A 17,071-nucleotide genomic window follows, 5' to 3' on the forward strand; every position below is an offset into this window, starting at 1 on the left:
GCAAAAGAAAGTGATAGTTAAGTAGGGGTTGTCTTTAAAATCTGACCAAAAATTAACAAGAAAGACATAAGGCTGCTTTTTAGCAGTTGCGTAAGGCATGGATGGTCTGTTAGAAATTACATTTTGCCTTTTTAATCTGTTAGAATGTTTTAAAATGTTAACAAATGCCCGTAACTACAAAGGACTTATAATGCATGGGAGAGATACTGTTGGGTCTTAAATATAATAAAGTGCTAAATATTTCCCTTAATACTGGTTCATCTCTACTGCAAACTATGGCAATAAGTGTTTCACTTTTACTTCTTATAGGACTCCATTAGTGTTAATAAAGTTCCACCAGTTTTACACTGAAGTAGCACTTTGGAACATTGACACAGAATATGGTGATCCTTTTTGGCAAGAGATATCTTAAAGCTGTTCGACAAAGCCGTGTGCAAGAAGAGAAATCTAATAAATATTACAGTATAATTGTTAGCGAACATTTGCAGAAGTTATTTCCCTAATTATGGGCTACATGCTCTATGTTGCTTTCAAATAGTATTAGGACTGCATGTGAGAGAGTAGCAGTATATGAATGAAGAAGTATGTGCTTAATCAGGACAAACCTGGGGTTTGAATGAAATCTCTTTCCTTCTTGTGCTAGGTATTTTCAGCTGACAACATAGCTCGTTCCTTAATAGGAAGGCCCTATTAAGGTACACATGTGTCAACGGAGGCTGGATACATTTCATAGCAAGTGGTGAAGGGGACAAGGAAAACATTTTGCGGATCTAAATTATGTGACTGGACGTCGAAAGAAATTCCTCGATCTAAAGGCTAGGTTGCTCTGAGGAGTGGTTCAACTTTCACAGCCACAGTTGTCTAATCTTATTTTCTAGACATTCACTCGGAAGGCAGCGCTGTGGCCGCAGTGCCCAGCTCTGTGCTAGGCCAGACAAAGGGTGATTCTTGTCTGAGCAGGGCCTGGCCCAGCCCTGTAAATCCTGTATGGAAGGATGTATTAAACTATGAGGGAGGTATGCAGTGCCCAAGCAGCCACAGTGTATCCCCATGGAGGGAAAGGCAATAGCCCAACAGGGAGCCTATTGCAGGCTAGATCAACTTGGAGGATTTTGGCCTAAAGGACAGAGCTGTTATTTGACACAGTATCCTAGAGGGCTGTGCAAACTCAGGAATCTCCCATACAAGCAGAGTATGAAAGGGAAGAGCTTATGGCTAAACTTAAAGTGTTTTCCCCACACAGAGAAAAAGGCAAAATAACATCAATAGAACCCTGTGGCCAACTAACAGGCAACATCTTTGTGTTATGTGACAATGGGAATGGCAGTTAAAAAAAAAAAAACAAACTGAAGAGCAGTTGAAGAGCAGTTTTTAGGCTGTACAAAAGACACAAGGAGGCACTAAGGAAATCATTAGGAAAGTTGTATTGCTAACATTTAGCACCTCTACCAAGAAGACAGGCTTCTACCGGAAGGATTACAGTAAAAATCAAAATGATTGTGTTCACATTCGCCAGATTGTGGAAACAATCATCCTGGGGAGCAAATTTGTACAGAAACTATGCTATGCACAGGCAGCTACAGAAGTTATCATGTCTGCTCTGTCTGAAGGGTCTCAACTCTTCCACCTTCATGACACCAGCACTGTCCAATCACTGTCTTCTCTTCCATACTGAAACAAAACAAAAATGGAGTTTAAGAATAAAAGTTGAAAGTAACAGTGTACAATTATGATAACTTCTTAGGTCTGTCCCCAGAAAGATTCATATCCACCACCCTGATAGAAGTTTAGATTATTTCTTATGCCTTTACTTCTGTCTTTGATTTGAGCAAAGCCTAAACATAGCTTGAAGCTTTATCCATCTAACAATACGTAGACTAGGAAGGGGTGATACTGATACTCACTAGAGATGATAGAGAAAAGTCCTGCTTCACTAGAGCTTTCCATCTATTTAATACAGTTATTCCCTGAGGTCAGTTCACTAATTCATTCATAAGTATGCCCCTGCTCAAGCTCCAATCAACAAACACATTTGTTTTTATTTCTTTTTCTTTTCAAGGTGGCTTTTTATTACAGCATTCTGATTGAATGTGAAATAAAACCCATCTCAAATACCACAGAGTACAATTACAGAGAATTATAACACAACTCAAACAAGTCATCTTTCTGTATGCAAACCAACAGGATCACCAGGCAGAAATGAAGGCAACCCACCACATAGAGCTCTATCCCTTCCAGGGGAGGATACAGTCCCGAGGCAGAAATTTTGGTTGTTCAACTGGCTCCGTGTTCTAAAGCTCTTTGTCACCAGCCCTGTAAACAATGCTCCAGAGCACCCCAAAAAGGCGCATAAGATTCAAGTATCTAAGTAAAGTAGAGGCAGACAGACCAGCAGCAGATGTAAATTGGGAGCCCTTTCCTTCATAGTACCATGTTCAGGGAGCTTGAAAACACTTTCCTCCAAGGAATAAAGACTGTTTATAGAGGATTTATGTAGCCTGGAAAGATCACTTGATGATAATTTCTCCAGAGAGGATAAAAGGAAGTTCCTTTAATCCAGGTTCTGCATCATCAGGAAAGGAAAAAAAGGGACAAGAAAGCAGGGAAAAGGCAATGGTTCCAAATCAGGCTGAGCCAGAAAAAACACACTTCTGGATCCACAAAGGGAATGAAATTCAGTTTGCTTTGGCCTTTTACACTTTACTCCAGCAGGTAAAGCCTCTAAATGACCTCCACATTTATCACATCTACTTTTTCTTTTCATTGCTAATTCTGCTGCACCTGTTCTGTAGTCTGTGATGTGGACTAAACATTGCTATGGTGCTACACAGGACCTTGGATGAACTACTTGTTCAAAGGATTTCCAGTTTACATTCACAGATGTCAGTGTGGTTGCCTTGGGAATTCTAACCAAGGAAAAGCAGATTATCATTAGTTTAACCACAAAGCACTGGATTACCCTAATGTGAGGCAATTTTGTTGAGGATCAGGGCAAAGGGAGAAAAAAAGAGATGTCTTTGACCTTCATATTACTCCTTCTCAGAGAAAAGGTGGCACCCCTACCTCCCCCAAATCATAAAGCAGGCAAAGGCCAGGGGATTATTTGTAAATTTTGCTCGCTTTAGGTGGTAGTATCACCTAATGCTCTGATGGTCTGAGTTGCCATTTGACTATGGTTTGAACCTGTTTCCAGAATTAAAAGGGAAATGAAGCTGTTATACCACAATCAAGACGTTTCCATTCTGGAAATAAAAGCAGATTTAGCTTCCTTTACTGATTCTGTCACAGGCTTTGTGACCTCAGGCTAGTCAATCCCATCCCTCATTTCTCCTCCACAGGTCCTGCTTTGTAAAAATTAACATGTCCATTGTATTTCCCTGGTTGTTTTCCGCTGGTCTACCCATTTAGACTGTGCAACTTTGAGAAAGATAGGGGTTTTGACTGAATATCTGTTCACTGCTGACTTGACTGCAGTGTTTAAATGTATTTTATATCATGTAGTATAAATAATGTCTTACCTTCTATCCATCCCTTCAAAGTTGCATCCTGATCTACACTTTAAAGGGTGTAGCAAAAGCTTGTTTATTCTCAAAGCGTGGAAAGCAAAACCACAAAAACATCTGAGCGGTATTGCAGTGAGTGTATTCCCAGAGAAAAGAATCTCATCTCTAAATCTTCTAACTCAAGCGGTTATAGAAGACAGTGTACTATGACTAATTCATTCATAAGCACACCATTACTGTATACAATGTAAATGATTTAATCTAAAATCTTGATCAGCCTTTAGCAATCATGATTTCCACCCAGTCATAGGAAGGGAAATGTATATTGCAGTGCTACTACTGTGTCTCTCAAATGGCATGTGAAATGGAATCAGTTCTGCCCATGAGTTTCTAATTTGTCACTCTAGCTCTAGTTCCACTGAACAGCTGTTCAAATCCAAAGAAATGCTGTTGAACACAGAAGACTTGCAAAAGAACAATGAGCAGCATGAAAACGGACTTGGAAACACAATAACGAAGATAATCTGAAAATGTTAAACAAGCATGTATTGTACACAAGGGAATCAGTATAATGATATTGGATATGGAGCCTTGCACCTCTTGTTCACAGGTTCAAATGCAGGACAATGCTGGTACTGAGAATTTTTACTTTTTTACAAGTGTCCGTTGTCCAACATTAAATGGATACAAGGCCCTAGTTCAGGCAACAGCACAGCACAGAGACCAAAGCTGTGTTTGGCTGTAATTTCCATTGCATTTTATTCTTCAGAACTTGAACGTTCCTTGGAACAGCAGCCTCAGGCTGTCCGAATGATAGTGCAAATAGTCCAATGATACTGCAAAGAGATCCTATTTTTCCCCCTCCTGGCCGAATATATAAAAGATCTTTGTGAAAGATCCTGAAAACTCCCCTGACATTTAAAGAATATTATATATTACATTTTGTGTGTTACAGCATTGTTTGCTGTATGACAACCTGGGGTCCATTTGGATATGAGCTCATCTCTTCACAGACAGGAAAGTGCAGAAACACAATCAGCAAGCTCTCAGGGGAGAAGCAGCCATCATTCTCTCTAAAATCATGTTTCTAATAAACGAAGTGTTCTAACACTCCTGGCTTCTTTAAAGAAGGAAGAAAACCCAGAAGTAAACATCTACGTAATAGACCAGCACTTTCCAAGAGTGATGGATTTACTCTTGGCAAGTAACTAATGAACACTTGCTATGTACATAGTTTTAAGATGAAAAGGTCCATATGCATAGTTGTAAAGTGAAAAGGTCCGAGAAAGATAATGGTTAGAAGAAACCCTCACTTTTTCTGTCTCCTCCTGAGCCATGGTTGGGAGTGGAAAAGCAAGGTGATCAGGGAAGGCATGGGAGGAAGCCTGAGAGAGCAGGCTGGATAAATTTGTCTTAATAATTCACTCACTATCTATTGGCCAAGGGAGAAAGACACATATTCCAGTGTTGCCTTCTGAAAAAGAATTCTGGATTTCACAAGCCATTCTTCTAGTGACTGCAAGTAAAAGTGATCAGTGGAGACTCAAACCGAACACAAATTGTTGAAGGCCCTTACATATATTGCAAAATCATCACCATCCATCCATCCATCCATCCATCCCAATGAATGGGATTTTAGGTGGGTCAACATATGACAGCAGACTGCAATTCATGGGTAGTTTTTGTTTGGGGTCTCATCAGAAGAGCCTTGTGCCAGATTATTTCCACACACTAGTAAAGGGCCCGTAAAACAGAAAGAAAAACAATAAATTTCAGGACTCTTTCTTAAAAAGATCTGAGTATTTTATGGTATTCACAGAGTTGTAGTGTGGTACCCTGCATCTCACAATCTTTCAAGAAGATTCTTAGTTCAGGGCTTACGGCAGGAAGATAAAAATTTTAGTAGCAAATCTAAGAACCTCTTGGCCAAAAGCTTAGAATGTAGAACAGTAACCATCAGACTTGATTTGAAGAAAGCATGACAATACTGCCAAGGAGCTGCTTTCAGATCTTAAATAGAGGGGCTTGTAACTTGCCAAAACCTACTTCTATCCCTAAATCCCCCACACCACAAACTATGCTAAATAAGGAAAACAGGCAATCTAAATAAGAAGGACCATCGTGTTCTGATCATTGACTTTAACTGAAGTGGTATTGACTCCTATGTCCAGATCAGGTCAAACAGATTCCAAATAGACCTTAATATTTGGCAGACCACAGAGGAAGGAACTGTTTTAAGAACAAGAAGTGACCGTGTGATTGGAAAGATGCTGAGAAACAGAAATGGTGATCAGCTGGCTCCTGCTGGTGAGTGCTTACCGCTTCACCCATCTCTTTATTGCTTAGCTTATATTCATTTGTGATCATGGTTATTAAGATGCTTCATCTATTTTTTCCCTTAAAAAGAAGCATATAACAGTACTGGACTTTACTTATAACAGTAATATCTTACAACTCTCATCCAGCTTCCAAATAGGGAAAAAAATATATCAGTCTCCATCCATATCGTACTTTCTCAAGGGAAAAAAAATAATAAATTGATTGAATAGCCACACCAAACAAAAGAATCTGTATTATTATATAATGGTGCCTATAGCACCACTATTAAAAAGACTATTTTCAGTTGTTTTCAAATTTTCACCTTTTGTTATTTTATCTGGTTAAAGAGGAGGAAGCACCTTACCTGGATATCAGTCAGCTTATTCAGGAAACGGGTTGTTACCTGAGGTCCATTCTCCATCGTTGGAATATGCAAATGCTGACATTGAATAAAAAGGGGTGGGGGGTGGGGGAGGGTGGAAAGAGAGAGAGAAAATAATATGTAATAATAGCTTTATGTACATATGAATACCTTAGGGTCACCAAGAACTCTAATAAATATTTATCAAGCTTTCTAACCCTCCTTACAAGTAGGCAAGTATTGCTGTAACATTTTTTTGTAGGAGGCCATGCTGAGCCAGGGAAAAGTAGGATTAGTTGAATTGTAATGTGGTTTTTAAACAAAGGCTAATCTAAGCTTTCCAAAAGATCTGTCCAAAATGGAGAGCATATTGTACAGGCAAGAGTAGAAACACTATATACAGCATTTCGTTTCAAAGTATATCATGTAGAAACACAACAGGTACATTTACAGTACTTATCATCACTCAGCATCTTGATATCTCTCATGTTATCTTATCACCTCATAATACCAATACATTTATTCCATCTTATTAATTCAAGAAATATCACCTTACAGACGTTTACTGTACTTGTCATACTTACTGAAACAAAGCACATCGAGATAGGCAGATGCAATAACTAACCTTCTGAACTGACTTTGTGCTGGCTAAATAGCATCAAGTCAGCTTAACAGGCTGAACGCCTGTGGAATTCCACCTGTGCAGGAGAAATCTCCCATATGGTGGATAGTAGGTGGAAGCAGCTGTGCACCCTACTGAAACATCTCTTCCATCAGAGCTTGGTTCCCTGCAATGAGGGATGCAGAAGAGACGAACTTGAGAAGGAAAGAACGCAGTGGCTCAGAAACTTGATTCCTTGCAAAAGTTCTTCCCACCCTCACCTTTCCCAGGTGCCTTAATTATGGAAAAAATGTTCAATAAAGGAAACATGGGAGAATGTATTTTTCTATATTTTCAAAGATGCTGGGAACTTTTATTTCTTCCTTGTCCCAGGATTTGACATTTTATGATTTTAGCTATTAAAAAACCCCAGATGATGAGAGGGAAAGTTTTCTTCTGACAACATTCTAGTAACTCACTTGAGAAACAACATACTGACACTGTTCCTCTTCCCAGGAGCCTCTGGCAGCACTCCTTTTCTAACTTGTTTTTTGTGTCAGCTGCAATTAATTATGATAAAATTCTAAAGAAAGAAAAAAGGTGAGGGAAGAAGATACATTTTCTTACCTTGCCCTTATATAAAATTTTAGAAATAGGACACACAATACAAGCTGTTCCAGCACCAAACATCTCCTTTACTCTGTTCTCTTCCAAGGCAGCTGTCAGGTCACTCATGGTGATGTATCGCTCAGACACTTTAAATTCTCCCTGCACAAGAAGAATCAACCATAAAAATTGTAAAAACTTTAAAAATGGTTTGTATTCTTCTTTTCAATGTTGAAACATCTCTAACAGAACTATTAGCCTAGTGGCAATGAGTCAAGTTTTGGCTGTGATGATCTTTTGAAACCTCCCAGTATCACACAAGATAGGCTCTAATCGAAAGAATGACCTTCAAGGAAGCCAGTGGTTTGCCAGATACAATGCTGATGATTAAGTGGCACTTCCTCCTGATTTGGTACAGAATAGCAATATTGCATTAGGGAATAATACATCAGAATTTGTCATGGGTGATGCGACACAGGATCTGACTACTCATGGTCTCTAGCGTGCTACAGTTTGTACAAAAATTACTCAATTATGTCAAGACAGCTCTGCATCCCACTCTCAGACAATTCTTAAGCAAAATACATTCTGTTAATTCCACCTGCAATAGCGCAATTGCAACTAGATGTGATATGTTTCTTTAATTCCTGGTGAAATTTCACACTGTAGCCTGCACACAGCTGTCACATACAAAAATTAACTGTACTGCAGGTACGAGTAAAGCAATTCACATTGGACAGTCTTAGCGTAGGAAGCATTTTACCTTCTACCAGTGTTGAAGAATGCACAGCAACTGATTGAGGGGATGTGTTTAAAGAACAAAAACAAACATCAAACTTCAAAATTTTCCTTTCATGAATTTATGTGGACTCTATTGTCCTATCAGACCAAACTAAAGCTTAGCCCTTGTTTTATATACAAGCTTTCTAACATGAAGCAGAGACGCTTATGATAACAGAAAACACAATTAGCTCTGGACAGCACAGTATTTGGAGAGAATACTATTGGGACATTGTGCAAACAGAGTTTCAGATAGGTTAGGGAATGGAGGTCAGGAAGAAGAGAACAACCTTCGTGAGAGCAGAAGATACCTAATTATTCAAGGGCACTGAGGTGAGAGTCTGGTATCTCACAAACAAGCCCTATCAACTGGGAATGTCTGTCTGTCTTGTAAAGGAGATGGGACTGAGAACTGTGTGTGCATATCTGCACTAGGGGAGTACCAATAGGAATAAAGATGCACAAGAGTTCGGTGCAGGTCAACAAGCGTCACACATGCAACACAAAGTACCCGCCCGGGTCTCTTCACTGCAAGTTAGATTTAAATGATATAACTGTGAACCGTATTTCAGGAAGTCTTTCAGCTACAGGTGATTGGAAGTTGAGTTAATACCAAGGAGAAAGTATCACACTTGCCTGTGTCATTCCTGCTACTCCTCCCTAAACCTAAGCCTGGCCAGAACCAGGAGACAGGATACTGGGCTTGATAAGCCGTTGGCTGTATAGTACTCTTATCCAAGCTGCGATAAAACCTTTGAGTATGGTACAGGCCGAGTGAACAGTCTGACGCATTTCAAGATACGAGGTAGCCTCAAGTGTACAAATAAGTATTTGGATGGCTACACTACAGAACTGGAATCTGGAAGCAGACAGATGACTTCAAGACTGTGGCTGGATTTTAGGCTGCATGCTACTTATTAGAAATAAGGGTGAAACCATGAGAACTAAGTGGAGAAGGAGTGTGCTGATGACTGAAGGATAGCTGCGGTCATGCATGGTAATTGTTTCCTTGCTTTAAGTTGCTGGTACCAGTGGATTTAATGAGAATTTTCATGTTGAATACTACATGGAGCTACTTTAACAAGCTCGGTATTGTTCTGTGTGACAGGTGTGGGTATTCTGATGGTGTTGCTGGGAATCTATGAATTAGCATGCCCTTAGTTCCCATTTAGGTTAAGAGATTTGGCCAGATCAGTTGAGTTGCAAGATGCTGAGCACCGGGAATGCTTACTTTTGTCGATATTATAACATGATAGTTGAAACCGTTACTGCCAAGGTCAAAACACCCACCCAGTTGCGTGCCAGATCCAAAATGCTTTGTCTTGTCACTCCTGGAAGGATGATGCCATCTAAAGGTGGGGTTGCCAGTTCATTCTCTGTCAAACACAAAAGAAATAGAAACACTGGTTGAGAAACAAAGAAACAAAAATAATGCTTACTGATATTACACCAAACATGAAAATTAAAAAAAGACGAATCATATCAGAAACCCAGTAAGATGCAACATTTATCAGAGTTCTATAAGAACACAAGTTACACAAATTCAATTCCAATAAGTTGGTTTTGAGTGTTTGAAACCTTATGAGTACACTTCAGTGGGTGGGGAAGAAAAACATTTACTAGATTAATAAAAGCATGGCTAAAGCCTAGTAGTAGGTGTATTATGGATTATTCCTCGGTGTATTATGGATTTTCTGCATAACTACTGGAAACCATTAAAAGGCTCAGTCTTCAAATTCAGAATAGAGATGCACAAAGGAAAGCAATACTTAATAATCCCAGGGCAGATCATTACTTTCCCTGAACTGCTTTACTTAATTTAGGAATATGGGATTCACTATACCTGCTTCCTACCATTAATATGAAACATCTATCAGAAATTTTGAGGCTCATTTACTGAACAAGCAAAACATTGGAACCCTTGCCAAATGCATCTTGAGAGAATACTTCCTTAATGATCTTTTGTCTTAGTCCTTTTCTCCCCCCTAATTTTCTCTTTGCACTAAAAGAGCAGTCCTAATAAAATTCCAAAAGCACCAACAATTCAAATTGTTCAATTAGTTTGGTTTGTTAGCTTGTTTTTCTTGTTTGCTTTTGAAAAAGAACATTAGATAAATGTTCATCTAACGTAAATAATGAAATGGTAGATAAATGGTAATCCATACTGGGTAAATACTTAAAAAACAATACAGCAGCTTGTATGTAGTCTTTGTTCTTCCATCTGACCTTTTCAGCGAATCAGAGTTAATCTTTTTCATTTTAAAACATCACTTTCATTTTAAACCATTACATAGCATACTCGGTGGTTTCTGTTATCAGAGAATACCGAGCATTTACTCTTTCAGACAGCCAGCCTTTTTTAAAACAGTCTCAGATTTGCACTGTGACGTGAAGACATCCACAGTCTTTCAGTAGCACTCTTCATATTTTTTTTTCTAACCATTTTCTTTTCCCAGTGAGAATTCATTATCTTTCTTGATCTTATAAGGATCCTATTCTGCTCATTAAATCCACAAACCATTAAGGTTTTTGATTCATTTTTACCTAGGTCACATAAAAGAACAAGATATGTATCTTCATGTTTTTATTATGCCCCCTTCTCCCTACCCGCAAAAGATCACTGCATCCAGGCCTGTTTGAACCAGTCTCAAAGGAGAAGCTGTCCTAAAAATGTTTCTATAGGTCCTGTGAGAACTTGCAGCTGGGTAGAAGAGAGAAATACAGTATTCATCCTTGGACTGAGGGTGCAGGTTGAGCTCAGCTGTTTAATACTCTGTTTTCGACAGTCAGCTAGATAATTCTGTGCACAAACACCGCCTGCCAGCCAGTGCATACACAGGTCCAGACTGACTACAGCATGGGCTCTCTCCTGTTCTGCAAGAAGGGGCTTTGGGAGCTGCTGGGGTGGGATAAGGGAAATGGAGGATAAATAAAAGGAATTGTTCATTGAATCTACTACTCACTGTCCATTCTCTCAGGAAATGTCTGTTACTTTTTAGTGCAGCCACCCCTGGATTTATTCATTTGGACTAGAAGTTTCTCCTACCTGTGCTTCTACATTCCTCTTATGAGGATACATACACACATGAGTAAGATATAAACTGCCATACCAAAATGTATAAAAAACTTAGCTATATAGCTATATTAATATATAGCTATATATTAGCTGTAATAGGCTATATATTCTGCTCTGCTGTGAATAACCAATAGTACCATTCTCCAACCTGTCCCAGACTCCTAAGTACAGGAGCGGTCTCTTCTTTCTCATACAGTTAGGAACAATACCTTTCCTTTTTTGGAGTCTGTCTATAGCATCACTCCTAAACATGATGCCTGTATGGTCCTAATTCTGGCACAACTATCAAAAGAAGAGGACTTAAAAACTTCCCATGAGCCACAGGGCTCACCTGATTCCGAACACTGAAAACCTGATGTTCTGTATTTGTCACCCAGTCATATACAAATTCTCTCCCTTCTCTACCAGAAAAATTCAAATAATGTGGACCTTAATACCAAAGATTGTGACTACACACCAGATAACATTCTCTATTTGGTGATGTTTGACACCGTCTCCCACAGCATCCTCGTAGGGAAGCTTAGGAAGAGTGGGCTAGATGAATGTGGATGGACATGGATGGAATGACAGTAAGGTGAATAGAGAACTGGTTGAAAGAGAGAGCTCAGAGGGTAGTGATTAGGGGCACAGAGTCCAGTTGGAGGTCAGTGGCGAGTGGTGTTCCCCAGGGGTCAGTACTGGGTCCAGTCCTCTTCAATATATTCATCAATGGCCTGGATGAGGGGATAGAGTGCACCCTCAGCAAGTTTGCCAATGGCACAAAGCTGGGAGGGGTGGCTGACACACCGGAAGGCTGTGCCGCCATACAGAGAGACCTAGACAGGTTGGAGATTTGGGCAGAGAGGAACCTTATGAAATTCAACAAGGGCAAGTGTAGGGTGCTGCACCTGGGGAGGAATAACCCCACACATCAGTACAGGTTGGGGGCTGACCTCCTGGAGAGCAGCTCTGTGGAAAGAGACCTGGGAGTCCTGGTGGACAACAGGATGACCATGAGCCAGCAATGTGCCCTTGTGGCCAAGAAGGCCAATGGCATCCTGGGGTGCATCAAGAAGAGTGTGGCCAGCAGGTCGAGGGAGGTCATCCTCCCCCTCTACTCCGCCCTGGTGAGGCCACATCTGGAGTACCGTGTCCAGTTCTGGGCTCCCCAGTTCAAGAAGGACCGGGAACTGCTGGAGAAGGTGCAGCAAAGGACTACCAAGATGATCAGGGGACTGGAACACCTCTCTTATGAAGAAAGGCTGAGGGATTTGGGTCTCTTCAGTCTGGAAAAAAGACAGCTGAGGGGGGATCTTGTCAACACTTATAAATACTTAAAGGGTGGGTGTCGGGAGGACGGGGCCAGGCTCTTTTCAGTGGTGCCCGGGGACAGGACAAGAGGTAATGGGCACAAACTTGAGCATAGGAAGTTCCACCTAGACATGAGAAGGAACTTCTTTCCTTTGAGGGTGGCAGAGCACTGGAACAGGCTGCCCAGAGAGGTGGTGGAGTCTCCGTCTCTCTAGACATTCAAAACCCACCTGGACGCGTTCCTGTGCAACCTGCTTTTGGTGACCCTGCTGTGGCAGGGGGGTTGGACTAGATGATCTCCAGAGGTCCCTTCCAACCCTATGATTCTATGATTCTTTGTTGCCACAGGTCTTGGCCAGGACCTGATTAAGCACAGCAACATATATTAATTGATTTGAGCTCATTTGAAGAGGTGCCAGGTCAAACCAGACGCCAAACAGCACTGAGCAGACGGGACATGGGAGTCTCAAAATGTTTCAAACAGCCTGCTCTGTAGAATTTTGTCAAGTACGCATATGATGCCTACCAGCCTGGGGCCACCCAAGGAACATCTGCTCCCCTGGTATTCGGCAGAGATGATAATGCTATACAACACAGCATGCCAAAAAGCTCATCGTCTGTGTGATTTGATGCCAAACCAGGCTCCCTATGACATCAGTTTGTCCATCTCAAAAAAAACTGACTGTGAGCTCACAGGATCCATTTGGCTTTTGAATTATTTTGAAGGGCTAGAAGCCTTAAAATCTATAGTAGCAAAAAAGTAGGGGAAAGCCATTTAAAGGAAAACGTCAGGGTTTCTCTTCCATTGACTACTGTTATTGGTATGGTATTAGCACTATCAGTCCAGTACCCCATTACACCAGGCATGGTATAGGCATGCTGTAACAATGGAACTCCATTAGAGTGTGCAAAAGTATTTTTAAAATGAGGTCTTGCATATTACACAGCTTCAATTTTTACACAGCTCTATTTATGAACATGTAGTAAATAAGATTCCAAACATGGGATGACTTCAGTACTAGCCACATAATAACAATGCTGAGAAATTCACCAAAATATATTTTACCAAAATGATAACATATCAAGTGAACTTCAGGGTCAAGGAGAACCCGGGAAACCCTGATTTCACTATTATTAACAGCTGACTTCCTCTCCCAGTTTGTTCTGGACCCTTCTATTTCTTTCTCCTTATTTCTCTCAGGCTTTTCTTATACTCTCCCCTTGTACAATCACTCTGTCTTTGCGTCTCTGTCAATTTACTTTCCTCAATTATTTTCCCCTCCTTTTCTTTGCCTGCACTCTCTTTCATCTCCTGTTCTCCCCTCCATGCTATTGCTATGGCTTTGTACTAGAGCAGAAGGTACGATCCTTATTTTGTTAGTAATCTACTTGGCACAAGATACTTCTGCAGCAAAAATAATCCTCCACTTGGAGAAGACTAAGCAAACTTGCCTGATGTTTTACCTGACTGTTCCAGAGAATCTTTTAACATATTTATTTTTTAATTTATGTAAGCTATTTTGAAGTAGGGACTATTAATCTCCATTTCAATATCAGCACAAAAATACTAAGTAATGCCTGAATGCTATTCACAACGCCTTAACATTAAAGCTAGAAGTAGAACCCAGATGGTTCCAAATCATCCTGAAGAAATTTAATTTTTGGAAAGTACAGACAGATTTCATAGTTAACAACCTTCAGGTTGGACATATGTTTCAATTTTAAGGTTTTCCGTAAAGTCAAGCCTGTATTCTAGGCAGAAGAACAGACATTATTAAAGAAAACAAGTTTCAGTGTTAACAGCTTCTTGGGATTCTTATGTGCTCTGAAGATGCAGGTGGAAGGGACTGTAGGGTGACCAAAATTTTCACTTTGTGAACATAAACCGTAAACAGTATTTGATGAATGAAATATCACACTCCTGTATTTATGCAACAGCAGGGATCCCGATTTGGTCATATTATAAGCCTCAGCCAGAACAGCAGTGGGCATACAAAAGCAGCACAGAGCACGTCATGTTATTTTACCAGAAATTAAGCAGTTTCCTCCACTACTCCCTCCTTGATGTTACAAACAAAACATTTTTCCAGGCTCCTCCTGCCATCCAAGACATGATGCCATGTTTAGTCACAATGCTGTAACTGAAAATATATAGCGAAAGCCTGCAGGAAAAGCCTACTCTCATTGGAAGGATAGATGTCCTTTAGTCTAGGCTTTATTGGGATGGGTCTTTGATTTGTTGTAAATCAAGGAGAGCAGTTCAGATGGCTCCGCGGTGACCTCTGAACACACAAAGAAAGGCATTTTCCTTTTGATGATGATCCGCAATTTCTGCCTCACTATTTTTCATGTTAGATCCCTCTCTCAGCTACAGAATTTGCATAACAAAACAAAACCACAGCCTAAGTAAATATCCTTTGTGAAGTGACAGAACATAATGGCAAACACTTTTTAAATCACAATGTAAAGCCATAGGCAGGTATGTGATGACACACATTGACAGCGAGAGGGATTCTCAACCAAAGATACCATAAATTAAGCATTAATCAACACACCAGGAGACAGCAAACTGCTCCAGTGATGTTAATGACCATGTCGTGTGAAATGGCAGGTTTGCCAGTATACAGTTAGCTTGGGTAGCATGAATTACAAGTTGTTTGCTACGGCCACCTCACAATAGTACTATTCAGTAGTGCACTGGTAACACAGTGATTGGCAGATCTTTGGAACAACACGGTGCTGCAGCTGGATAATTCCAGCATATTCCTGGTTTAAGTACAATGCGAACATTGAATTCTAATTATGTCCCCCCTTCAGTGTCCTTTCCTTGGGCAGAATGAGCCAAAATCTATTTTCGTGTCTCTCCAGTGAAGTTACACAAGGCATGAATTTGGCCATTTAGCTACATTGACAAATCTACTGCTGCTGTAACAACAAAAACAAGATTTCTCATATTTATAGTTTCATTCACAAGACTTCACTGACTCATTCAACACTGAGGGAGCATCATCCCTCCTCTTAAAAAAGTGGTAAAGATTTCGCAGAAGAATAAATAAAGAAACTGGAGAAGGGAGTCAGGTAGCTGGATTCCCATTACCCTAGACTATCCAAAGCATACTGCTGTCCCCACAGAATGTTGCCTCTGTACTGCAGCTGAGCACTGTCAGAAAAATGTCCATTTTCAAGGGTACCCATGACGCTATGACAAAAATTTGAGTCTGAACCCTGCCATGCAAAAATTCAGTTACATTTACTTTTCATGGAAGGCCTGCACTCATGGAAGTCTGGAGGTGTCCTTTTATTCACTTGCCTATACATTGTCTCAGTCCTTTAAGGACTCAGAGTCATGTAGTCATCTGAACCAGTTCTCAGGTGCAGCTATCACTTCTCAAGCACTGAATACTTGCATGCCCAACGTGTGTTTTTGAGATGTCTAAATAGTTGGCTGCTCATTCACTAGATAGTTTTCTAATCAGTATGTACATTGATCAGAGATGACCATGGGTACAAAGAGGTAAAAATGGCTTCAAGAATGATGGTATCTTGAAATCATCATTTGAGCATTAGTAATGCAGAATGCTGACTGACATGTTTCTCTCTGCCTCCACTGGACAGAACTTCAAATTCTTCAAAGAAAGAGCTGAGTTCTTCATCAGTTGGATACTGAAATACTTTTGTCTATGCTTCAGGAACATTTAACATGCCAGAAAGTGGTGATAAGAACCACTCATGCCCAAAGCCACAGTTTGAGGAGTTACACAGCCATAAGGTGTCTTTAGTATGTCTGTGTTGTTTTCGACCCATCACCTCCTTCAAGATCAAGCATGCTGCTAGAGCTGACACCAAACCTGCAATGTGGATTGCTAGACTCTACCCTTCTGAGCACTTGGACTGGCCCAACAGTTTAGTATGTTATCAGTAGGCAGTAGACACAGCTGCTCCAGAATGTCCTCTTTCTCAATGGCATAACTAACAGCCACCTATCAGTTTTCAGAAAAGAATACACATTTCCTTTGTTAAATCACCTGCATTAAAAAGTTTATGACCTGAACTCTAATAGTAATTTTGTGGATTATTGTCCCAATTGTCTATTCAAAGTTTTCATGTTTTGTGTTACTATACCTCCATCTTCATTTATCCAGTAGAGAAACAGATTCATTGTTCCAACTTCAGTTATTTGGTGGTCTTCTCCATAGAGCCACAAAACCTGCTGGCAGCCTAACTCCTGGGCTTCTTGCTGGGCATAAATAGAAGAACCATAATTCCTTCCAGAGAAAAAAAAAAAAAAAAAAAAAGAATGAACAAACAGTTATGAGTATCTGGTTGGGTATTTTCTCATGTCTATGCAAGGTTGTGTGCACACCTACCTTATGAGCAAGTGCTCTGCACAGTCAGTGCCTGTCCCTGGAATATTTTCATTGGAAGTACTCTACTAATATTTTACTTTTTGCTTCTGATGTTCAACAGCCATCAAGACCCAAAGTCAGCAGCTCCAAAGCACTGACCACGCTGGAGTTAAGTTCTCACCTCTGGCT

The 17,071-nt window shown here is 40.3% G+C and overlaps 1 protein-coding gene across 2 annotated transcripts in view; it reads right to left on the bottom strand.

Moving 5' to 3' along the window:
- Positions 1–1,352: 1,352 nt before the first annotated feature.
- Positions 1,353–17,071, bottom strand: part of BCAT1 (branched chain amino acid transaminase 1) — a 58,356-nt gene continuing 42,637 nt past the window's right edge. For both annotated transcript variants that reach the window (XM_054218454.1, XM_054218462.1), the window contains exons 7-11: positions 16,659–16,801; positions 9,461–9,546; positions 7,412–7,552; positions 6,187–6,261; positions 1,353–1,671 (exon numbers count right to left, since the gene is read on the bottom strand). In XM_054218454.1, the coding sequence (XP_054074429.1) occupies positions 1,630–1,671; positions 6,187–6,261; positions 7,412–7,552; positions 9,461–9,546; positions 16,659–16,801 (487 nt within the window). In that variant the 3' untranslated portion in view covers positions 1,353–1,629. The remainder of the gene's footprint in view (positions 1,672–6,186; positions 6,262–7,411; positions 7,553–9,460; positions 9,547–16,658; positions 16,802–17,071) is intronic.

The sequence above is a fragment of the Rissa tridactyla genome, chromosome 1 (genome assembly GCF_028500815.1).
Source record: "Rissa tridactyla isolate bRisTri1 chromosome 1, bRisTri1.patW.cur.20221130, whole genome shotgun sequence".
Taxonomy (NCBI): Eukaryota; Metazoa; Chordata; class Aves; order Charadriiformes; family Laridae; genus Rissa; species Rissa tridactyla.